Source organism: Vicugna pacos, chromosome 22, assembly GCF_048564905.1.
Source record: "Vicugna pacos chromosome 22, VicPac4, whole genome shotgun sequence".
Taxonomy (NCBI): Eukaryota; Metazoa; Chordata; class Mammalia; order Artiodactyla; family Camelidae; genus Vicugna; species Vicugna pacos.
In genome coordinates this window covers 14,708,379-14,733,006 of record NC_133008.1, presented here as the reverse complement: position 1 = coordinate 14,733,006, position 24,628 = coordinate 14,708,379, and the positions used below count along the sequence as shown (strand labels likewise).

Below are 24,628 nucleotides of genomic sequence, written 5' to 3'. Positions count from 1 at the left end.
TAGGAGCCTAACCAGAGCACAAGGGGAGCTGAGCATCCCGTGCCACCGCCCTGTGCACAGCAGCACTTGACCAGAGAGCACAGTCCAGGCTTCTCCCCTCTGCAGAGCAAAACCAGTGGCCCTGTCTGGCATATCAGGGGGACTGAGGGAATTCACTGTATACTCTTCCCAGATTCAAGTCCCAGAACAACAAACCACGCAGGCCCTGGATCCCATTCTGATGCCCCTCAAGGGCAAGGAAGCTCCCTACTGCTGAGTGTAGCACCCAGTCCCAACGGTCTGGTAAGCCTGACCAGCGAACCCAGGCAACCACGGAGCCCATCCTACAGCCTCACTTGGGCAGGGAACCAAGCCAACAGTCCTAGCCAACTGTTCTCAGCCAGCGGCACAGCCTCCCACCCCTGCCCTCAGAGCTCAGGTAGTTGCACTGCCACAAAATAGACCCTGAAAACAAATACCGCCCTCTGTAGAATTTAGCAGCAGACACACCCAGAAGCCAAAACTGAGCCAACTGGTAGATCTGTCTCTACCAAAGCAAACCTGTAAATTCTACGAGACCACTTACTCAAATGCACAGACACCAATGTAAGGAATGAAGGATCGTGAAAAATCAGGGAAATATGACACCAGCAAAGGAAACAGAGGGTCTTCAATAACTGATCCTACTTAAGTGAAGATCTATGAACTGTCAGCCAAATAGTCCTCTTAAGGAACTTCAGTGAGCTGCAAGGACACACAGACAATCAAACAAAACTAGGAAAACAATTCATGAACATAATACGTTGCACAAAAATAGAAACGACGAAAAAATTCTACAGCTGAAAAAAACAGTAAACTGAAGAATTCAACATAGAGCTCCAAAAGGAGACTCAATACAGACTTAAAAACCAGCAACCTGGAAAATAGGACAGTTGAAATTATCCAGAGGAGGAAAAAAAGAAAAAAAAAAAGGAAAACAATGATGAAAGCCATTGCACTTAAGAGACACAATCAAAAAAAAAAAAAGAATATTTGCATTATGGAAATACCAAAGAGAAAGAAAAAGCAACAGAAAGTATATTTAAAGCAATAATGGCTGAAATCTTCCCAAACCAGAAAAGAGAAATGGATATCCAGATCCATGAGGCCCAAAGGACCCCAAAATAGTTTGAACCCAAACAAGGCTACACCAAGACACAATACAATTAAAATTGTCAAATGACAAAAGATAAAGTTGAGAGCACCAGGACAAAAGAGGAGCGTTATATACAAGGTAACTCCCCTGAGACTACCAGAGGGTTTCTCAGCAGAAACTCTTCTGGCCAGGAGAGAATGGGATGATATATTCAAAATATTAAAAGAAAAAAAAAAACCCTGTAAACCAAGAATTCTGTATCTAGAAAGCTGTCCTTCAGAAATGAAGGATAAAGGCTTGTGAACAAACGGAAGGAAGGGCGTTACCACCATTAGACCCACCTTACAAAGAATGGTAAAGAAAATTATTTGAGTAGAAGTAAAAAGACACTAACATAATAAAAACAAAGAAAGTAGCATAAAACTCACTTTTAACGGTAAACATATAGTCAAAGCTAGATTATGTACTATGATAAGAGTGGTACGTAATTCACTTACACTCTAGTTGTAAGTTTAAAAACAAACATAATAAAAATAACCATAACTACTATAATCTGTTATTAGTTACATATTACTAAAATATGTAAACTGTAACATCAATATCTAAAGTGTGAGAAGGAAAAGCATAAATTAAGGAATTATATTAAAGTTAAGTTGTTATGGGTTTAAAATAGAATGTTATAATTTTAAGGTATTTTATGAAAGTCTCATAGTAACCACAAGGGAAAAACCTGTAGTAACTGCACAAAAGAACATGATAAAGAAGTCAAAGAACACTGGTACCAAATGACCTCAAAACACACAGAAAAAAGACAGCAGGATATGAAAAAAGGAACAATGTATCTTTTTTTAAAGCCAGAAAATGATGAACAAAATGGCAATAGTAAGTCCTTACCTATTGATAATTACTTTAAATGTAAAGATTAAACTCTCCAATTAAAAGACAAAGGCTGAATGGATTTAAAAAACAAAAAAACCAAGATCCAACAATATGCTGCCTTATATGATACTCAGTTTAGCCTTAAAGATATGTATAGCCTGAGAGTGAAGGGATGGAAAAAGATATTTCAAGCTAATAGTAATCCCCTCAAAAAGCAGGGATAGTTATATTATATCAAGCGAAAGAGACTTGAAACTAAAAATGGTAAAAAGAAACAAAAGATCATCATATACTATGGGGGAAGGGTATATAGCTCAGTGGTAGAGTTCGTACCTAGCACACACAAGGTCCTGGGTTCAATCCCCAGTTCCCCTATTAAGAAGATAAATTTAAAAATTACCCCCCAAAAATTGAAATAAAGGACAAAAAGCCATACTTAAAAAAAAAAAAAGATCATCATATACTGATAAAGAGGTTGGTCAATCTATTGAAAAGATATAACAAGCATAAATATTTACACACCCCACACTGAAGCATTTAAATATATAAAACAACAACAGCTAAAAAGAGAAATAAATAGCAATACAATAGTAGCTGGGAACTTTAATACCCCACTGTCAACAATGGATAGATCATTCAGACACAGAATCAATAAGGAGACAGCAGATTTGAACAACACTAAAGCTAAAACAGACCTAACAGACATAGACATAACGTGCTATCTGACAACAGCAGAATACACATTCTTCAAGTTCACATGGAACGTTTTCTAAGATAAACCATATGCTGAGCCACTAAACAACTCTTAGTAAATTCAAGCAGACGGACATCATAGCAGGTGTCTTCTCTGACCACAGTGGTCTGAAACTAGAAAGCAGTAACAGGAGGAAAACCAGAAAATTCACAAATGCATAGAAATTTTAAAATACTCTCCTTAACAGCCAATGGATCAAAAACAAATTAAAGAGGAAATTAAAAAGTCTCTTGAGACAAATGGAAATGGAAATACAATATACCAAACCTCATGGGATGCAGCAAAAGCAGTTTTAAGAGTGAAGTTCACAGCAACAAACACCTACAGTAGAAGCAAGAAAGATTCCAGAGAAACAAACTAACTCTATATGCCTTAACAAACTAGAAAAAGAACAAACTGAACCCAAGGTTACCAGAAGGAAGGAAATAGGGAAGAGAAGAAATAAATAAAATACAGAACAGGAAAACAATAGTTAATATAAAACAAACTCATAGTTGGTTCTTTAAAAAGATCAACAAAACTGACAAACCCTTAGGTACACCGACCAAGAAAAAAAAGAGCAGGGACCCAAATCCACAAAGTTATAAATGAAGAAGGAAAAGTTACAACTTATACTACAGAAATACAAAGAATCGTAGGAGGCTCCTCTAAACAACCATACAGCAACAGACTGAATAACCTAAAAGAAATGGAAGAATTGTTAGAAACATTCAAGTTGCCAAGACCGCATCACTAAGAAATAGAAAATCTGAACAGACCAGTTACTCAGAAGGAGAGTGAATCCGTAATCAAAAACCTCCCAATGAAGACAATCTCAGGACCAGATGGCTTCACTGGTGTATCTTCCCAAACATTTTAAGAAGAATTAACACCAATCCTTCTAAAACTCTTCCAAAAAAAAAAAAATCATAGGAGGGAACACTTCCCCCAAGCTCATTTTCACAAGGCCAGCATTACCCTGATATGAAAAGCAAAAAAAGGACACTATCAAAAAAACAACAAAAACACACAAAAAAAAACTACAGACCAATATCCCTGATGAATATATGCAGAAATTCTCAGTAAAACAGTGGCAAAGCAGATTCAGCAGCACAGTAAAAGGGCCACGCACCATGATCAAGTGGGACTTGTCCCTGGGATGCAAGCGTGGTGCAACATGTGCAGAATAATTTAATTAGTGTGATACACCACGTTAACAGAATGAAAGGAAAAGCGTGTATGCAGAGAAAGCATTTAAGAGAATTCAACACCTGTCTTTAATAAAAACTCTTAACAAATTAGGTACAGGCAGAACATACCTCAACATAATAAAGGTCATGATATAACAAGCCCACAGATACGTCATAATCAACAGTAAAAGGTTGAAAGCTTTTCCCATAAGATCAAGATCAAGACAAGGGTGCCCATTCTCACCACTCCTATTCAACATAGTACTGGAAGTTTCAGCCGAGCAGCCAGGCAAGAAAAATAAAGATATCAGAACTGGAAAGGAAGAAATGAAATTGTCTCTCTTTGCAGATGACATGATTGTATACATAGAAAATCCTAAAAACTCAACCAGAAAATGGTTAGATCTAATCAAAAAATTTTGTAAGGGTGCAGGATACAGAATTAACATTAAACAAAAATCAGTGTTTCTATACATACACTCACAGGTGATCTGAAAAAGAAATGGAGAAAAAGATACTATTTGCAGTAGCACCAAAACTATTAATACACTTAGGAATAAATTTAATAAGGAGGTGGAAGATTTCTACTTTGAAAAATACAAGACACTGATAGAAGAAATCACAGAAGACAAATAAACGGAAAGGTGTCCCAGTTTCATGGATTGGAAGAATTACGATTGTTAAAATGTCAATACTACCAAAACTGAATCCATAGATTCAATTCCATCCCTATTAAGATTCCAGTGGCATTTTTTATAGAAGTAGACAAAAATTTTTTTAAATTTATATGGAACCATAAAAGGCCCTGATGGCCAAAGAACTCCTAAGAAAGAGTAACAACACAGAAGGCATCACACTTCCTGGTTTCAAGCTATACTATTAAGTCATCACAACAGTATGGCACTGGCCATATGGATCAATGGAATAGAATGGAGTAAGTTCAAGCTTATATGGCCAACTGTACTTGACAGAGGTGCCAAGAGTACTCAATGGAGAAAAGACAGTCTCTTCAATGAACGGTGTTGTGAAAACTGGATATTCACATGTAAAAGAATGAAGCCTAGACCCCTGCCTCAGACCACTCATAAATAGTAACCTGAAACGGATTAAGGACATGCACGTAAAACTTGAAATGGAGCGCCAGTGCTCACATCCACATTCCACCTAAGGAAAAGAGGAAAGTGGGAAGAACAAAAGGGTTCCTACCTCTGAGCTGAGTCTGCTCTCTCCAAGGTCCCAGAAGACCCAGCCAGCAACTACCACTTAAATCACTGTAGCCACCCGGGTCTCCAGAGGAAGCTGTGAGATGCAGTTCTTTGCCAGGGTGCGATGCTGTTCCCCAGCATACGGGTGTCGCTCTGTCACATCAGAGTTACTCCCTGTCTCCTCTAAAGCGGCCATGTGGAGCCCTCAAGGGCTCCAGCAATGCCTGACTGCCTCTTCATTGTCTGACACATCTCAGGGCACTCAGTGCACACACAACACAGGAAACAGTAAAGCTAGTTGGTCTAACTGGTTAAAGTCTGAAGACCGAAGTTGCAGACCAACCCTACCACCTCATTGCTGTGTGACCTTGAGCTAGTGTTTAACGTCTGTTCCAGGTTCAGTCCCCTCATTTATGAGCATCAGCTTACACAGTGGATGCAAACTGCCTAACACAGGGCCCCTACAGACTAGCCCTCAGCACATGTTAGTTACTATTACCAGCATCACCATCGTCACCACCATCATCGCTATTGCTAAGTGCTATCAAATTATTAGGGTAAAGTGAGGAAGTACCAGCTGTCTCTCACATTCCTTCCTTCTGCATGTTCACACCTTCCCTTGCCATCAGCAGTCTCCCCAGGGATGTCTGGATTTGCAGCCAGTCACATTCAGAGAGCCTGGGCTGAATCAGCCTTATCTCATTCACTTCCCACCATCCACTCGGGGCTGGCTGAATCTCCAGGGCCCATCTCCTTTCCCCAACCCAGAGTCTTGTCTCTCAGTTGTTCTGCCTTCTGGGACAGGCTCTCTTCTCTGATCAGATCAACTTCTAAATAAATATTAAATTATATTTGGTTGTGTTCCATTATTCCTTTCAAATCTAAGGAAACCAGTTCCTAACTTTGTTGGAATTCCTCAGTCCAGCTGAGATCACCTCACTGATGTCTTGCATCCTTGACAAGGGCAAGATTTTTCTCTAGATGGAAGAGGTAAAGGACTTCACATTGGAAAGAGGGTTTGTATTCCCAGGTCTTTGTAAAACATAAATTTCTAAGACCTACTCATCTTCCTTTTTCTTGAGGTTTCTAAAGAAATCTTGGCACTACTCTTACAGATCACTAGCTACTCATTAGCTGATGGCATGCCCAAAAGGGTTGTAAGTGTGCAAATATACAAATTCTCTTGCCCTCCAGGGGTGGCCAGGCAGGACAGTCAACCCCAGGGTCCAGGGCTATTGTGTATGGCTATGTAATGTGTGCACTGCACAGTTTTCACCATTCACGCTATCTACAACATGATGGCAACCTGGTAATTGCACAGTGCACAGCCTACCCAACTGCCCATGGCAGCCATGCCCAGATCAGTCACCTCCGATCAGAAGCAGCCTCATTTCTGTATTCTAGGGCACCCTACAAGTACTGCCATTTTCTACATGTATTACCATTTTCTATGTGATTGACAGTTTAGTAAGTAACTAAAGTAACTTCAAGGTTATTTCTTCTTTTAACACACACACGCCCTGGCCGTGCCAGCCATGTCCCTGAGAAGCCTAAGCTAACATGCCCCAGTGTGTTTCAAAACAAGCCCATTGTGTTTTCCTAGGTCCATGGAAGAAATCTCTTGTCCATTGACTATGACCGGAATATTCGGACAGAAAAGATCTATGATGATCACCGGAAGTTCACCCTGAGGATCATTTACGACCAGGTGGGCCGCCCCTTCCTCTGGCTCCCCAGCAGCGGGCTGGCGGCCGTCAACGTCTCCTACTTCTTCAACGGGCGCCTGGCCGGCCTGCAGCGCGGGGCCATGAGCGAGAGGACGGACATCGACAAGCAAGGCCGGATCGTGTCCCGCATGTTCGCCGACGGCAAAGTGTGGAGCTACTCCTACCTAGATAAGGTGGGTGCACAGGCCACCCCCGCTCAGCTGGGGCACCCTCATTCACGCTGCCCTTCCTAAGCTGACCTGATGCCTTTGCCGTAAGACATTTTAACATCTTTACTTAGACCCTCCAAGGTGCTCCCACCCTCTGGGAGGGGGGGAAATCCGAAGGAAAATGTTATTTGTAGCTAAGCATTACTACCATTAAAAGCAAAAAAAAAAAAAAATGCTAGCCACTCAGTGATGGCAAAAAGGATGGACTGTCTGATTTGATTCCAAAAAAAAAAAAAAACCAGTGCTATTAAAGCAGACAGACTCATCCCACTGGCAGGACAGCTATTCATTCCTTATGAATTGGAAATACAGTGATTCATTTCTGCCTTGCCTGAAATTAAGCCATCAGGGTAGGGAATTCTGCTTAAAACTCAAGCACACAGAGCAACACCCTGCTACTTGGCCTACTGGCTGAACCAACCAGCAGATTCTCTCTGCATAACTCCCTGCATCTGCAAATCACATTCAGGTAGAAAAGGTCAGGTTGGCGCAGCAGTAAAAAGAGGTCCCTTCGGGGTACAAGCCGAGAATTTTAAAGGCTGCCCTGGTTACCTAGCCATTTTAGCCAGGGGCTGCTCAGCCTGGGCCCCTCACCTGGACTCACCTCCACACAAGGCCATTTCCATTTCTTCCTTTCTTGCCTCCTCGTGACAGCGGTCACTTGCAGACAGAGCTGCTAAGAGGGGCTGCTGTCCCTCTGGTCCCTCCTCAGTACTGTTCTCATTGTGCCGTAAAATACTAGGATGGTTGACCAGGGGAGGCAAGACTCTCCCCATGGCCTCAAGTTTGAGGCCATTTTTTCCCCCAAAGAATCAATGACTCGGTTACTGAATCTTTTCAGTAGCTTCTAGATGGAGGGTGTGCTTTGTCTTTAGATTTACTCAGGGGTGCCCAAAACATGGTACGTGTCCCACATCTGTCCCCTGCTGGGCCAGCAGCAGTCCTTTCTAACCAATCTCAGGATTCCTTGTTATCCCGGAGGCAAACTCAGTGCCTCGCAGCTCAGGCCCTCAAACCCCTTACTACTCAAAGTGCGGTCCAAGCACACTTTTGAGGGTGGAGCCAAGATGGCAGAGTAGAGGGACTCACAGCTTGCCCTCTCCCACAAATACACCAAGAATTACGTCTACAGACCCACTGAATCGCACGGGATGCCTACTGAACTCTGGCAGAGGGTCTCATTCCAACATACAGGATTCTCACAAAATCCAATTAACAAGTTCATACTGTACAGCACAGGGAACTGTATTCAATATCTTGTAGTAACCCACGGTGAAAAAGACTATGACAATGAATATACGTTGTGTTCATGTATGACTGAACTACTGTGCTGTACACCAGAAATCGATGCATTGTAAACTCACTATACTTCCATTAAAAAAAAAATCTGCCTTTTAACAAGATCCCTGGGTATTTAGCATGCCCGTTAAAGTTTAGGAAGCATTGCTCTTAAGTAGTCACCGTGACCCCACAGAGCAGCCTGCCCGAGGAGGTCAGCTCACCTGTAATCTCTGGTCTAGACTACTGCAGCTTTCATGACTTCTGAATTGATATTTGCGGACATGGAATAAATTCTATCCGTTTGAGTGCTTGGTCCTAAGCAACCGACTCATGTATTCCCTCCCCCTTTCCTTCCTCCAGTCCATGGTCCTCCTGCTTCAGAGTCAGCGTCAGTACATATTCGAGTATGACTCCTCTGAACGCCTCCACGCCGTCACCATGCCCAGCGTCGCCCGGCACAGCATGTCAACCCACACCTCCATTGGCTACATCCGCAACACTTACAACCCGCCGGAAAGCAATGCGTCGGTCATCTTTGACTACAGTGACGATGGCCGCATCCTAAAGACGTCCTTCCTGGGCACTGGGCGCCAGGTATTCTACAAGTATGGGAAACTCTCCAAGCTATCGGAGATTGTCTACGACAGCACTGCCATCACTTTCGGGTACGATGAGACCACCGGTGTTTTGAAGATGGTCAGCCTCCAAAGTGGGGGCTTCTCCTGCACCATCAGATACCGGAAGATTGGCCCACTCGTGGACAAGCAGATCTACAGGTTCTCCGAAGAAGGCATGGTCAACGCCAGGTTCGAATACACCTATCACGACAACAGCTTCCGGATCGCAAGCATCAAGCCGGTCATCAGCGAGACCCCCCTCCCCGTGGACCTCTACCGCTATGACGAGATTTCCGGCAAGGTGGAGCACTTCGGCAAGTTTGGAGTCATCTATTACGACATCAACCAGATCATCACCACTGCCGTGATGACCCTCAGCAAGCACTTCGACACCCACGGGCGGATCAAGGAAGTGCAGTACGAGATGTTCCGGTCCCTCATGTACTGGATGACGGTGCAGTATGACAGCATGGGGCGGGTGATCAAGAGGGAGCTCAAGCTGGGGCCCTACGCCAACACCACCAAGTACACCTACGACTACGACGGGGACGGGCAGCTCCAGAGCGTGGCCGTCAACGACCGCCCCACCTGGCGCTACAGCTACGACCTCAACGGGAACCTCCACTTGCTGAACCCGGGGAACAGCGTGCGCCTCATGCCCCTGCGCTACGACCTCCGGGACCGGCTCACCAGGCTCGGCGACGTGCAGTACAGGATCGACGACGACGGCTACCTGTGCCAGCGAGGGGCCGACACCTTTGAGTACAACTCCAAGGGCCTCCTCACGAGGGCCTACAACAAGGCCAGCGGCTGGAGCGTCCAGTACCGCTACGACGGCGTGGGGCGGCGGGCTTCCTGCAAGACCAGCCTGGGCCACCACCTGCAGTACTTCTACTCCGACCTCCACAACCCGACCCGCATCACCCACGTCTACAACCACTCCAACTCGGAGATAACGTCGCTCTACTACGACCTCCAGGGTCACCTGTTTGCCATGGAGAGCAGCAGTGGGGAGGAGTACTACGTGGCCTCGGACAACACGGGGACCCCCCTGGCCGTGTTCAGCATTAACGGCCTCATGGTCAAGCAGCTGCAGTACACTGCCTACGGGGAGGTCTACCATGACTCCAACCCCGACTTCCAGGTGGTCATCGGCTTCCACGGGGGGCTGTACGACCCCCTGACCAAGCTGGTCCACTTCACGCAGCGCGACTACGACGTGCTGGCAGGACGATGGACCTCCCCGGACTACACCATGTGGAGAAACGTGGGCAAGGAGCCGGCCCCCTTTAACCTCTATATGTTCAAGAGCAACAATCCTCTCAGCAACGAGCTGGATTTGAAGAACTACGTGACAGGTGAGGACTCCGCCGCCCTGGGTGGGCAGGGGCTCCCTGCGGGGGTTTGTCCTGGAGGACGGTCAGGAACTTCCAAGAAGGTCTTGCCTCTGGGAGACTCCCGGAGGGCCGTATACACTGGCAGTACAGGATCAGAGCAGTCGGCAGGTCTACTAGAACATGTCCTGACCATTTTCAAGTCCATCCAGCTGACATAGCTTTTATAAGAGCCCTTCCTACCCCCAAAGAGGAAAACAACCTTAGGAAGGGGGAAAGAATGGGACTCCGGTCTCAGAAATACCTGGTTCAAATTCTGTTTATAAGCCAGAGGACCTCAGGCTAGTTGTCCAATGCCTCTGAGCTCTGGTTTCCTTCCCTGCAAAAGGGCCCACTTACCATAGAGGGATGGTAAGAAGTAAATGAACTTCCGTAGGTAAAGCCTAGTGCCTGGCACTTAGAAGACGTCACAAGAGGCTGTCTGCCCGTGTTATTCACGTCATCACTGCCAGCGAAGCAATGAATTAGCATAGGGACTGAGGTGACTGAGACACGGTTCCTGACCTCACAGGCAGGCTGGCGAGATACAAGTAACCAATGATAATGCGAAGCAGAGTGAAGTCTGTGCCACCACGTAAGCGTTTGTTAAGCTGCTTATTCAACAAGCATTTATAGGGCAGCAGCATGCTCCATTCTGGGGACACAGTGCTAAACAAGGCAAACACTCTTCTCTCAAAGGGGTGTGTGTGTGCGTGTACGTAGTACACATGCAGATGACTTCAGATTTGAACATTCTGACGTTAGCACAGAAGGGCCCCACGTCAAACTGAGCCTGAAGGATGAAGGGGATCTTGGTTGGCAGAATTGAGCTCAAGGCTGAAGAAAGACTATGAGCAAAAGTCAAAAGGACGTAGGAAGCTTGGAGACGGGTGTGGATAGAGGAGCCAAGAAGGGCAAATCATCCACTTCCTCGTGATACGTGAGAAACTGGTAAAATGAGGCCCCTATCCATCCATATACCGCATCTCTCTCCATCCACCTAACCATCCATCCATTCACCTATTCAACGAATATTTTCATCTGACATATAAGAACTCGAGATGCAGTGGAGAGCAAGATAAAGTCCTTATCCTTAGGGAAATAAGCAAGGAAATCTGGATGGATGGATGGATGAATGGGAGGAAGGAAGGAAAGAGACCAACCTTCAGCAAGGAATCCAGGGTCATCTCACCTGTCCATGCACTGTAGAGGAGCAATGATGGGGACCCCAATTCCAAGGCCCCCCAAGTTCCAGGAAATTCATAGCTCTTGGGGGCCAGGGAAGCATGAAGCCCAGAGTCCCTATCCTCAGGTGACCCAGGAGCACTCATCCATCTCCAAGATAGGAACAGAAGCAGCAGCGACGTGGAGCACAGCACGGCCCTCCATGCCCCATGCTGCAGAAACAGATGACCTTCAACGTCACCTTGTGGCGATCTGTGCCTCACTGACAAGTTCCAGAGCCTTTGAAGCTGAACTTAGCCTTCCCCCACAACCAAAAGTAGCTGGTACCTTTGGAGTCTAGGAATTACGGCCAAGCTAGTTTCCTCCTGTTCTCCCCAATGCACCTCATCAGGAGGCCCTGCCCTGCTCCTCTGCCAGGGCTTCCCCCCTTCCCCGTGGCTTAGCGTGATTTTTGTCCCCCAGTCCACTGCAGTTTCAAATTGAAGGACCTCTCAGGAAAATGCACACCCATATGTATATAATCTCCAATAATAAGGTCTATGAAGATAACTTTAAAAGGTAAGGGGTGGTGGGGGAGGGTGGAGCTCAGTGGTAGAGCATGCACAAGGTCCTGGGTTCAATCCCCAGCACCTCCATTAAAAAATAGTAACAATAAATAAACCTATTTACCTCACCCCCCCCAAAAAAAGATAAGGGATTAAAGAGAGTGATGGTTAGTGTCTCCTTCATTTAGGGTGCTCACGGAGTTGGGGAGGTGGCATTTAAGCAGAGACCACTATGAAGTGGGGAGGGAGAGGGAGACTGTTCCAGACAAAGGCAGCAATGTGAATGGGGAGGCAGTCCATGCCTGTCTTACTCAAAGGAAAAGGTCCCAACCCCCAAGACTGTGCTTCCTAGAGCCTTGCTTGGCACTTGATACCTTAGGGATGAACTGGCCAGAGGCAAATAAAAAGAAAGCCCTTAATGTGGACTGAACAGACGCCTATAGCTGCCAAGACCCAAACAAAACCATTCGCAGAATGTATTCAACCTCACCGACCCCCTCAGCAACTTTCCTGGTTCTCCTGAAAAGACAAGAGAAAAAAAATAAGCAGAGTTTTCTGAATAGCAGGATGGCTCTTCTCATTCCACTGCTTCATGGAGACTCAATAAATGGGCATCGAATCAGATTGTACCAGGTCCAACAAAACTGAATCTAGAAACCATTAGAAAGAGTCTAAAATAAAAGGTAGTGTTAGAGAAGCCCCAGGCAGAGGGCTGATGGTCTGCAGTCAAAGCAGGAATAAGGGGTCTGGGTGGAGAGAGCAGGACCCGGCGAGCTGTCCCCTGGAGACTGCACCCCAGCGGAGAACACCGCACCACCCCCAGCACGCCGACGCTGGCTAACCTGTAAACCCCATCTACATGAGTCTTTTTTTTTTAAATTTTTTGGGGGGGTGATTAATGAGGTTTTTATTTATTTCTCTTTAACGGAGGTACTGGGGATTGAACCCAGGACCTCGTGCATGCTATAGGCACGCGCTCCACTGCTGAGCTATGCTCTCCCCACTAAATGAGTCTTAATTTGCATCTTAGGAGAGGAACGGAGTGGTTGAACTTGTCGCTCACAATTTAAGGGGAAGAAGTAATTAAGACATAGTCAGCCAGAACTCGACCAACAGAACCTTCTCTCTCTCTCTGGGGCTCAAAAGAATCTTTGCTGTTTGGGAACAGAGCTCTCTGAATGCAAAAGACAGCTCCTGAGGCTGGAGGGGGCTGTTTCCTCCCCCAAAATGCTGGCACAAAGGAGAGCCGCGCACAATAAAAACCTCTTAGGAGCTCAAATGAATTAAAACGAATCACACTTGGAACAGAGGTGTAGCTGCCAGGAGAGGTGAGGGAGGGCAAGGAGTGGATCCCTCTCCCGTTCACGGGCTTTAAGCATGCACCCTTTTTAAGAGTTGTTGTTTACAGTAATACATTGATGATTCGTGTATCTGTGATGAAGATATTAGAAGAAAGGATATGAAAGACAGACTGGGAGACAGGCCCCCTCACCAACAACCTGCAGTGCCCTAGGCTTCTCCAGCGTCAGCATCCTGGGAAACTCCTCGGTTCAGGGCAAACCAAGACCTGTGCTCTGGCTCAAGTCTGGCCTGTCTTCCCACCCGTCCCTTCTGCCGTTAGAACCCGAGTACGACTCCAGACACCAATTCTGGCCTTGCCGGTCACCGGCTGTGTGACGTGGACAAATGTCTTAACCTTTCTGAGCCTTACTGCCTTCACTGGCAACACTGTGCTGATCGCAAGGGGGTCAGCGTAGGAACGTGTTCACTCACAAGCAGCTACAGGCTCGGAGCCGGGAGTGTGTAGGTGAGCAGTGAGGACACCACACCTGAGTAGCTCTCCAGGGTTTCCAGGGGCCTCCAGCTCGACCCCGGAACAGATCCCAGCCCCGCCCTGAGTGGCATTGCTCGGGCAAACCCGAACCCCTACATTTCCAGGGAAGCAAACCTCCTCGCTGTCACCCAGGATGACTGACTGGCTCCCACCCTTCTCCCCGGCAGGTCCCACAAAGCCCAGGCACACGCGAGCACGAAGTCGGGTTCTCTGGGGTCCAGTTTCCCACCCTCTCCTGTGTCTTCACTTAGCGCCTCGCCTGCTGGGCTGACAGTGACTTCCAGAGCGCGCGCGTGCTTCAGTGGCACACGCACGTGAAGGACACGGGGCGGGGGGGGGGATGAGCTGTGAGGAGGGGCCACGTCGCCAGCTCCTACCTCAAGGCCTCCCTCTTGACAGAGTGTTTAAGGAGCCTGTCACCAGATAACACCAATTACTTTGAAAGGAGGAGGGGCATCTGTGTGATGCCAGAAGTGCCTTTTGCAGAAATAGACAAGCAACATTCCAGAATAGGTTTAATTCAGAAAACAAGCCATGACAGAAACTTTAAAAAAAAAAAAAACAGGTAGATGACATGAGCTATTACTGTTCATGGCAGCTGCCACTGAAATGTCTGGTCTCCAAGGCAGGGGCTTCTTAACGTGGCCTCCTGGCTACTAGGGAGGGATCCCTACAGGGAACAGATCAGGGTGGGGAGACTCGTCTAAGGGTGAAGACCTCACCTGCCTTTCTTGGGATTCCCTCCACACCCTCCACGTCCCTGGTGAAAGATGGGATGGTTTTATATGTTGTACAGGTGAGGTATTAAATAACATGGAAACAAAGGTGGGGAAAGTTAGTCTCTTTTCAGTGCTCTTTTTATCCTCCTCTGGATGCTGGCATGTATTTAACACCTCGTTAACACTTCTAATCTCCCTTTTTAATGGAGAGAGCAGGTCTAAGACTCCCCCAGTAGCAGGTAACAAAATCATGCTCCAATTTAATTGCATTGCTTTGTTTTAATTTAGTTATTTTCTGTTTGCTTTCAAGTGAGTCTGCTTTCTCATAAATGTAGTGACAAAGTTTTTTGTTTTGTTTGTTTAGTGGATTTACTTAAGTAGAAAAGGCAAAAAAGTATTTTTAATTAAATAGTAAATACTGGTCCAGGTGATACCTGGATATGGCAAAACAGTCAGGACCGGTGATCACAAAGGCTGACCACGAAGATCCAAAGTTTGGAAACCCACACTGCACCGCCTTCAGCACTACCTCTGCACAGATGCTCCGTGGATACATACAATCCTTGCTGGACTAACGCCAGGCTTCTCTCTGCTTGATGCTGCCACACTTTTGAAGGCAATTTCAAATCTGTATTCTTAAATGACCTTTTTTATTGAAATATAGTTGACTTACAATATTATATTAGTTCCAAGTATACAACATAGTGGCTCAGTACGTTTATAGATTATGCACCAAAGTTATTACAACACTACTGTATTCCCTGTGTTGTATATTACATCCCTCTGACCTACTTCTTTTATAACCAGCAGTTATAACCTCTTCATCTCCTTCACCTCTCTAGCCCATTCCTCCACCCTCTGGCAACCACATGTTTGCTCTCTGTATCTGTGAATCTGTTTCTGTTTTGTTACATTTGTTCATTTGTTTTGCTTTTTAGATACCACATATAAGTAAAAACATACATAGTACTTCTCTTTCTCTGACTTTTTTCACTTAGCCTAATACCCCCCAGGTCCATCCATGTTGTAAAACATATTGCAGGGTTTCGTTCTTTTTTATAGCTGAGTCATATTCCATGATAGATAGATAGATTAGATAGATTAGACAGACAGACAGACAGACACCACATCTTCTTTATTCATTCATCTGTCAGTGGACACTTCGGTTGCATCCATATTGTGGCTATTGTAAATAATGCTGCAGTGAACACTGGGGTGCATATATTTTTTCCAAATTAGTGTTTTCTTTGGATAAATACCCAGGAGTGGAATTGCTAGCTCACATGGTAGCTCTGTTTTCAGTTTTTGAGGACCGCTCCGCACTGTTTGCCATAGTGGCTGCACCAGTTCACACTCCCATCAACAGGGCACAGGTGTTCCCTTTTCTCCACATCCTCACCAACATTTATTGTTTCTTGGCTTTTTGATGACAGCGATTCTGACAGGTGTGAGGTGGTATCTCACTGTGGTTTTGGTTTGCACTTCTCTTATGGTTATTAATGTTAAATGACTCTTCAACGGGCTATCACTAATACGTGCAGTTGCCAAGTCATTCAAGGAGCTAGTCTGGACCCAAGACCAGTGGATACGCCATGGATCCCAGAGTCCCTCCCATGAGGGGGTTCGTCTCAGCCTGTATGCCCAGCAGCACAGTCAACACTAAATCCCTCACAGCAGTCCCAGGGCAGGAGGGAGGCAGACCTCACTCCACCCCTTGAGAAGCACGTTCTCAGGCAGATGCAGGTAGTTCTCTGTCACTCACACTGCTCACGGGAGCTTCTGCCCCAACTGTTCAGTGTCTGTTCATTCATCCATTCCACGGATGCTTACTGAGCACCTATTTTGTGCCAGGCCTGCCTGGGGAGACATCAGTGAACAAAACAGATTTTTTAACTCCCTGTCCTGGCGGAGCTTACATTCTCAGTGAGGGAGACAGACAACAAACAGTAAATACAATGAACACCCAGATGAGACAGCACGTAAGAGAGTGGCCACCGCCCTGGGGGTAGGGGTGGGGGCTGAGGGGAGGAAGGGGACTCGGGATTGTGGGGCTGGGGATGGGCAGGGTTTAAACTTGGTGACTGAGGTGGGCCTTGTGGGAGAGACAACAGCTGAATACGACTTGAAAAAGGGAAAACAGTGAGAAAGTCAGAAGATCCCTTTAGGGAAGTGCACTCCAGGCAGAAGGGTGGCTGGTGGCAAGGCCCCCGAGGTCAGCGTGCACCTGGCATGTTTGAGGAATAGCACAGAGGCTGGAGCTGGGTGAGCGAGAGAGGGCAGGAGAGGATGAGGTCAGAGCGATCACGGCAAGGGTCCTTGCAGACCATGAGGACTCAGACTTTCTCACTGAGAGAAATGGGGGTCCCTGGGGTGTGCTAAGCGGACGCAGGGCAGGGTCTGGCCAGTGTCTCTAGGCTTATTCCAGCCACTGGGCTGACGAAGTGTGCAGAGCACAGAGGTCAAGGGGGAGGCCGGTCAGAAGTCCAGGCAAGAGATGACAGGCCAGGGTGCAGGTGGTGGGCGTGGTGGGGGTGGGGCAAGTGGCGAGAAGCTGACACACACTCTGGTCTATTTTAAAAGTAGAAGTAAAAAAAAAATTAAATGAATAAACATAATAAAATAAACATAAAGGATTTAACCATATGACCCAGCAATTCCACACTCAGATATATATGCAAGAGAAATGAAAGCAGGTTTTCAAAATCAATCTGTACATGAATGTCCCTAATAGTGTTATTCATAATAGTGAAAAAAAAAGTGTAAACCCCAAATATCCACTAACTGATGAGTTAACAAAATGCGGTATATCCAAACAGGAGAATATTATTCAGCCATAAAAAGGAATGAAATATGACACAGACTACAACATGGATGGACCTTGAAAACATTACGCTGAGAGAAGGAAGCCAGAAGCCAGACACAAAAGGCCACATCATGGATGAGGTCATTTATAGGAAATGTCCAGAACAGGCATATCCAGAGACAGAAAGCAGTGGTGGCTGTCAGGGACCAAGGGAAAGGGGAACGCAGAATGACTGCCAGTGGGTACGAGGTTTCTCTAGGGGGTACAAACGTGTTCTGGAATTTGAGAGAAAGGACGGTTGTCCAACACTGGGAATGTACTGGAAGCCACTGAATTCAACTCTTTAAAATGTTTAAAATGATTAAGTTTATATTATGTGAGCCCTACCTTAATTTTTTTTTAAGTAAAGTATTCTTTTCTGGTGGGGGGGTAATTAGGTTTATTTTATTATGTTTTTTTTTAATGGAGGTACTTGGGATTGAACCCAGGACCTCCTGCATGCTAAGCACATGTTCTACCACTGAGCTATATACCCTCTGCCCTATAAAGTGACATATTTACTGATGGTTTACACATGGAGAGTAAGAAAAAGAAGCCAAGGATGGTAGCTGGAAGGATGGAGTTGCCCTAACCCGGGATGGAAAAGATTGGGTGGAACAGGTGTGAGGAGGAAGATGAGGAGTTCAACTCTGGTTTGGAGAGAAGTTTAAAGTGTAGTTAGATATGTTTGTTTGGAGCCTAGGGAGAGGTCCTGGACGGAGATACAGACTTTGGAGTCGGCACCAGCATGTAAATGGTATTTAGGGCCCTGAGGCTGGATATGGTCACCATGTTTGTAAGAGCAGGTAGAGTGGAGAAAAAGTTCATAGACTGAGTCTAGGATATCCTGACATTAAGATCAGGGAGATGAGGAGGAACCAAAGAGGGACACGGAGTGGCCACTAAGGTACGAGAGGGACAATAGGAGACTGTCATGTTCAGAAAGCCAAGAAAAAGAGAGAGGGGCAGGAGCGTTCAGTTGGTCAGATACTTCTGACAGGTCAAATGAGATGAGGACCACAGCCAACATTGGACTTAGCAACATGGAGGTCATCTGTGGCCTTGATGAGAGTTGTTTTCATGAGCATTTGGGAGCGAAGCCTGGTTCAGAGGAGAATGGGAGACAGCTGAGTATAGAGAATTATTGTGAGTTTGAGAAGTTCTTGTAAAGGGGATGAGAAACGGGTGATGGCTAAAGGGAGAAGTAGGAACAAGGGAGGAATTTTTAAGGTGGACATTCAGTTGCGTGTTTGTAAGCTGATGGGGCTGATCCATTAGAAGAGGGAGTAAACTGATGGGGGGCAGGGGTTGCTGGAGTGACATCCTTGAGTGGGCAAAAATGAACGTGACCTAGTGCAGGTTTGATTTGAAAGCTCATCTAGAGTAACGAGGGGAAGGAGGTGGGGAGTATGGGTGCCGATGGTGGTAAATATGATGAGAGTTTAGGGGAAGTCCCCTCTGGCTTCACCAGTTTTCTTAGGAGAAGAGGAAAGAAGGTGAGCTGCTACAGTGAAGCAGGGAAAGCAGGTGTGGGAGGTTTTAGGAGAGATGAGAAGAGGCAGACTCACCCAGCAGAATGGGGCAAGGACTGAATGGAGGACGGGACGAGTCGGATTGCCAGGCAAGCGGGAAGGCACAACTGGGATTGTGGTTGGGAATTTAGAGACGCCAGTCGGCACAGTTACATTCATGTCTGCTGCCCCCTTGGGCCACACAAGGACAAACACGGAAAGGCAGAGCCTTCTCTGATTTAACCAAAATTGTGATTTCGGCAAGGAAGTGTGCTGAAGTGAGAAAAGGGCAAGGCTCTGAGAACAGACATGAGGGAATGAGTAATGATCGACCACGGGATGTGTGCTAGGAAAGAGCAGAAGCGAGACCAAGATGCTGAGGGACAGAAAAGAAGCTTAGGGTAGGTTGAAGGTCCGAGGTCAGGGAACATGGGTGTCAGGTGACAAAAGGGGAGTGAACTAGAAAGAGTCCAGGTGCTGGTCAGAGGGTGACGTACAGGAAATGACTATCACGGGGGATCCAATTGATTGGTGATGACAAAGGTCCAGAGGATGAGCAGGAGAGTTAGTGGGGGAAGGATCATCAAAAACCTAAGAGGCAGGGATGCTGGAAGGATCAACAGCTTGGATAATGAAATCGCTAAGAAGGAATTCAGGGAAAGAGGCGGTGAGAGTAACAGTGGGGCCCACTCAGTCTGGACCCCTAGCAGAGAAGGGCCGTCTTACTCTGAGCACCTAGGGCTCTCTCTTGACCTCTCCTTGAAGAGCAGGCACCTGAGAAAAAAGCATCTCAGGAGCCAGACGACTCTCTGCACTCCACACGCTCAGGGAACCCCGCTTCCGTAACGAGCCGGCCTCCTGCAGCCGGCCCCGCCCAGGGGTCCTGCACTGGCTTCACCATCATCACGTCGAGCTCAGCACTGGGTCTTGCGCTTCTAAGCACACTGACCGGCCTTTAATAGACGCTGCCTTCAATACTTGCCAAATGAAGTTCACATTTATTGAGCAACCCAAGTGCCAGGCACTATGATAAGCCCTTTACGTGGATTTTCTCCTTCAATCCTCACGACAACCCAGTAAGGTTAGTACAGTTATTATCCCAATTCATTGCTGAGAAACCCAAGGCTGAGAGAGGGGCAGGAACTTGCCCAAGGTCACACAGCGCGGGGACTTGAACGTCGATCTCTCTTACTCCAGCACCATCCTAAATTACCACGTGGGGGGTATCAACTGACCACGTCCAGAAGGACGTCTGCTTCCTAGAATCCGTGTAAAGCAGCCCTAGGTCCCGACCAGGAGAACTTCACAGGCCCTCGCCTCCCCCTCCTGCTGGACCCCATACCCATCCGCCCGTTTTATTTTGTTCTCGCTCCAAGGTCCTCTGTGGCTTTCTACCCTTCATGATCTCAGAACTCTTTATTTTTGTTTCCACCATAGATGTGAAAAGCTGGCTTGTGATGTTTGGATTTCAGCTTAGCAACATAATTCCTGGCTTTCCAAGAGCCAAAATGTATTTCGTGCCTCCTCCCTACGAATTGTCAGAGAGTCAAGCAAGTGAGAATGGACAGGTAAGTGGAGGTTCCTGCTGAGAATCCTGAAGATGGTTATCATTCCCGCTGGCAAACAGAACCGTGTGGGAGCCGAGGGCACGTCAGTAGCGGAGGAAAACACTGGAGCTGGGTATAAAAGGGGCATGAAACGTGGTGCCTTCGTGTGAAAGTGAGTCCATGCTGTCACCTGTCTGGCACAGCACATATTTCTTCCCAGCCTCAATTATTACCTTAATTGTGGCATCATTATCTGTTCAGTAATATACCCTTGAGTCGCTCCTTGATTAACAACAGCACAGAGAAATCCAGCAGCAACCTACCATCTGCACTGACTCCAAGATCATAACCCTTTTGGCTTTTATGGGACGTAATAAAATGGTGGTTTGCAGTCTCTGTCCCATTAAAGAACATTTTTATGCTTCACATAAAACCTCAGCGTTTTATGGCCCAAATGTGTACAGATTGAGTTTTCAGAACGTAATTTGTGCTTGGGTGTCTCAGTAACGACCGAGAGGCGGTCAGTTTCAATTTGGGTGCAGCTGAGACCTCGGCCACAGTTGGACATCGCTGCTCAGATACTCCCCGCTGCAGAACCCACACTCGGCCCAGTGAAAGTCCGCAAGGTCTCAGCTGCTCTGAGTAATTGTCCAGGCTGTGTAACTAGACTAGAGAGAGGCCAGGAAGAGCTGCTGGGTAATTGAGAACAGCGCTCTCCCAGCTCTGCCCCTTGGGGACCAGTCAGTGGATGAATAGCCATCATTTTGCTCATTTATCTAAGTGCCGTTACCTCCCAAGCACAGCCTCTTCCATTATCCCAGCCTGTCCCCCAACCACCAATTGAGATGAGTTGTAATTTGTGAGTAGAGAACTCAAGGCCAAGGAGATAATGGGGATTTCATCGCTCTGCAGAAGCAGGGCTAGGATCCAGAGCAAATGACTCAGAAAGCCCAGGGACAGTCCCCCTGGCCCACCAAGCCAGCATCTCTTATTCCGGTGCTTCCCAGACATTAATATGCACACAAGCCACCTCAAGTGCCTGTTGAAATGCAGCTTCTGACTCAGTAGGTCAAGAGTGAGGCCGGAGATTCCGCTTTTCTAATGGGACAGGGGCCCGGGGACTCCTCAGCTGCTGGCCGTACTCTGAGGAGCAAGGTCCTGACCCCAGGAAGTGAATGAACATCCAGGGCACTGGACGCAAAGACACGCAGGTCCCAGAAGCGGGGTTCACAGCTCCTCAGGTAAACGCCCTGCCCTCCAGGTCGGGGTGTTCCTGGCTCTGAAGTGGGTAAGGCAACTGCCGAACCGTCAGCAGGCAGAGTGGCTTTTCTGCAGCAGCGGAGAGGCGGGGTAAGGGGGGAGGCCTGGGTGCAGTTGCCGGCCAGGTGGTGAACCTCCCCACCACCTTCTTCGGTGAGTGGCACAGTTACGAGGTGGACAGGCCACACCCTCGGAGCACTGGAAAACCAGCCAGCCTGCCCCAGCTCCCAAGGGAGGGTGATCCCAGCTCCCATCCCGACAGACCCAAGACTCACTCTGGCAGGAGCACCCAAGCCTTCCTCCTCCTGAGCCTTTGTCACTGAGCCGCCCTGCCCCCTCCTCAGCTCTCCGTGTTTTCTTCTGCCCGCAGCTCATTACAGGTGTCCAGCAGACAACCGAGAGGCATAATCAGGCCTTCATGGCTCTCGAAGGGCAGGTCATTTCCAAAAAGCTCCACGCCAGCATCCGAGAGAAAGCGGGCCACTGGTTCGCCACCACCACGCCCATCATCGGCAAAGGCATCATGTTCGCCATCAAAGAAGGACGGGTGACCACCGGCGTGTCCAGCATCGCCAGCGAGGACAGCCGCAAGGTGGCCTCCGTGCTGAACAACGCTTACTACCTGGACAAGATGCACTACACCATCGAGGGCAGGGACACCCACTACTTCGTGAAGATCGGCTCGGCCGACGGCGACCTGGTCACGCTGGGCACCACCATCGGCCGCAAGGTGCTAGAGAGCGGGGTGAACGTGACCGTGTCGCAGCCCACGCTGCTGGTCAACGGCAGGACTCGAAGGTTCACCAACATCGAGTTCCAGTACTCCACGCTCCTGCTGAGCGTCCGCTACGGCCTCACCCCCGACACCCTGGACGAAGAGAAGGCCCGCGTCCTGGACCAGGCCAGGCAGAGGGCCCTGGGCACCGCCTGGGCCAAGGAGCAGCAGAAAGCCAGGGACGGCAGAGAGGGCAGCCGCCTGTGGACGGAGGGCGAGAAGCAGCAGCTCCTGAGCGCGGGCCGCGTGCAAGGGTACGAGGGCTATTACGTGCTCCCGGTGGAGCAGTACCCCGAGCTGGCAGACAGTAGCAGCAACATCCAGTTTTTAAGACAGAACGAGATGGGAAAGAGGTAACAAAATAACCTGCTGCCATTCCTCGTCCGGATGGCTCAGCGGGAGTGACTGTTATCTCCTCTCCTAAGGAGATGAAGACCTACCAGGGGCACTAAGGCCGGGCTGCTTTAGGATACCCAAGTGGCAAGAAGGCTCACATTTTTTGAGTTCAAATGCTACTGCCCACGCGAGAAGTCCCACCTCCTGAAGTAGACTCAAGCCCGGCCGCGAATTCCTGAGGAAAACAGAACACACGAATGAATGAACGGACACACGACACGGTTCCAAGTTCCCCTAAGATATGACCCACTTGTTCTGGGTCTTCACGGCTAAGAGACGCGACGTGTCCAAAAGGAACAGAAGAACACAACACACACACACACAACACACACACAGAAAACAAAAACAAACACACCGACCGAAAAACAAAGACATGAAGACGAGACGGCCTCATGTTCTATTACCTCACTCATTCACACGTGAGCGACGCACAGACATCCATCCGTGAGGGCCAGCGTCACCGGACCAGCTGAGAACAGATTCAGACTGCTTGTTGGACAAAAACTACAGACATTTTCCTTTCAACAAATACAGGTGCATTTAAACCACGACTTTGGGGGTGATTTGTGTGTAGCGACTGGGGTGGGGGGGGATAAAAGTGAAAGAGTGAGCACTGGAAATACTTTTTAAAGAAAAAAAAATATATAGAAAAACACGAGGGAAAAAAAAAAGAAGGAAATTCATATCGAAAATCAAAGCGAAATAATACCGTTCAGCACTTAACTCTCAGGTCCCAATTTAGTCTCGGCCTGAGCTAATTTATTTGAGCGCAAGAGTGTAAAATTTAATTCCAATGGTGGCTATACTCACTACAGATCAATTTCATACTCTTTTGTCTTTGAAGATTCCATTGTGGACAGTAATACACAATTACAGGGTGTAGTCTGTTTAGATTCCGTAGTTTGTGGGTATCAGTTGCAGTAGAGGTGTGGCATCGTGACACTCTTTTGCTAACGGGCACCACTTCAGATCACCCTGTACATACATAAGCCTCAAGGCACAATCACTGTTTGAGATTTTAAATTATTAGTGTGTTTGTTTGGTCCAGAAACTGAGACAATCACATGACAGTCACCACGAGGAGAGAGAATAAAAAAAAATTTAAAAACCCACAAAAACAACAAAAAAAGTTTAAAAAAAGAACAAAAAAAGTCTAATAAGAACTTTGGTACAGGAACTTTTTTGTAATATACATGTATGAATTGTTCATCGAGTTTTTATATTAATTTTAATTTGCTGCTAAGCAAAGACTAGGGACAGGCAAAGATAATTTATGGCAAAGTGTTTAAATTGTTTATACATAAATAAAGTCTCTAAAACTCCTGTGGACACTGGTCTTCTGTGGAAATGCTTTGAGGTGAGGGCAAAGTCAAAGTTTCGGGAGAAAAGGGGACCTGTCAGGACGCACAGGCAGAGATGGAGTTTTGAACGTTTGGAGGAGATTTTGTCAGAGGCACCTCCTGTTCCCTGAACTGCTCTACATTCTAGACTGATCACTGCCTCCGTCTGCAGCCCCTGCTGTGCACGGAGCAGAGGTGAGAAGGAGCAGGGGGGGACCTGGGGTCATGAGGACCCTCAGGCCCATCAGTTCCCTGACAGGTCTTTCCAGCCCTCCTGGGACAGTCTCCCTGCTGCCACGTTCTAGTCCTGGAAGGTGCTGGCGGGAAACTGAAGGCAAACACCCTC

At 47.2% G+C, this 24,628-nt stretch overlaps 1 protein-coding gene across 7 annotated transcripts in view; it reads left to right on the top strand.

Moving 5' to 3' along the window:
• Nucleotides 1-24,271, top strand: part of TENM2 (teneurin transmembrane protein 2) — a 462,232-nt gene extending 437,961 nt beyond the window's left edge. For all 7 annotated transcript variants that reach the window (XM_072947258.1, XM_072947260.1, XM_072947265.1 and 4 more), the window contains 4 exons: nucleotides 6,725-7,021; nucleotides 8,699-10,313; nucleotides 20,402-20,532; nucleotides 22,142-24,271. In XM_072947258.1, coding sequence (XP_072803359.1) covers nucleotides 6,725-7,021; nucleotides 8,699-10,313; nucleotides 20,402-20,532; nucleotides 22,142-22,903 — 2,805 coding nt within the window. In that variant the 3' untranslated portion in view covers nucleotides 22,904-24,271. The remainder of the gene's footprint in view (nucleotides 1-6,724; nucleotides 7,022-8,698; nucleotides 10,314-20,401; nucleotides 20,533-22,141) is intronic.
• Nucleotides 24,272-24,628: the final 357 nt, after the last annotated feature.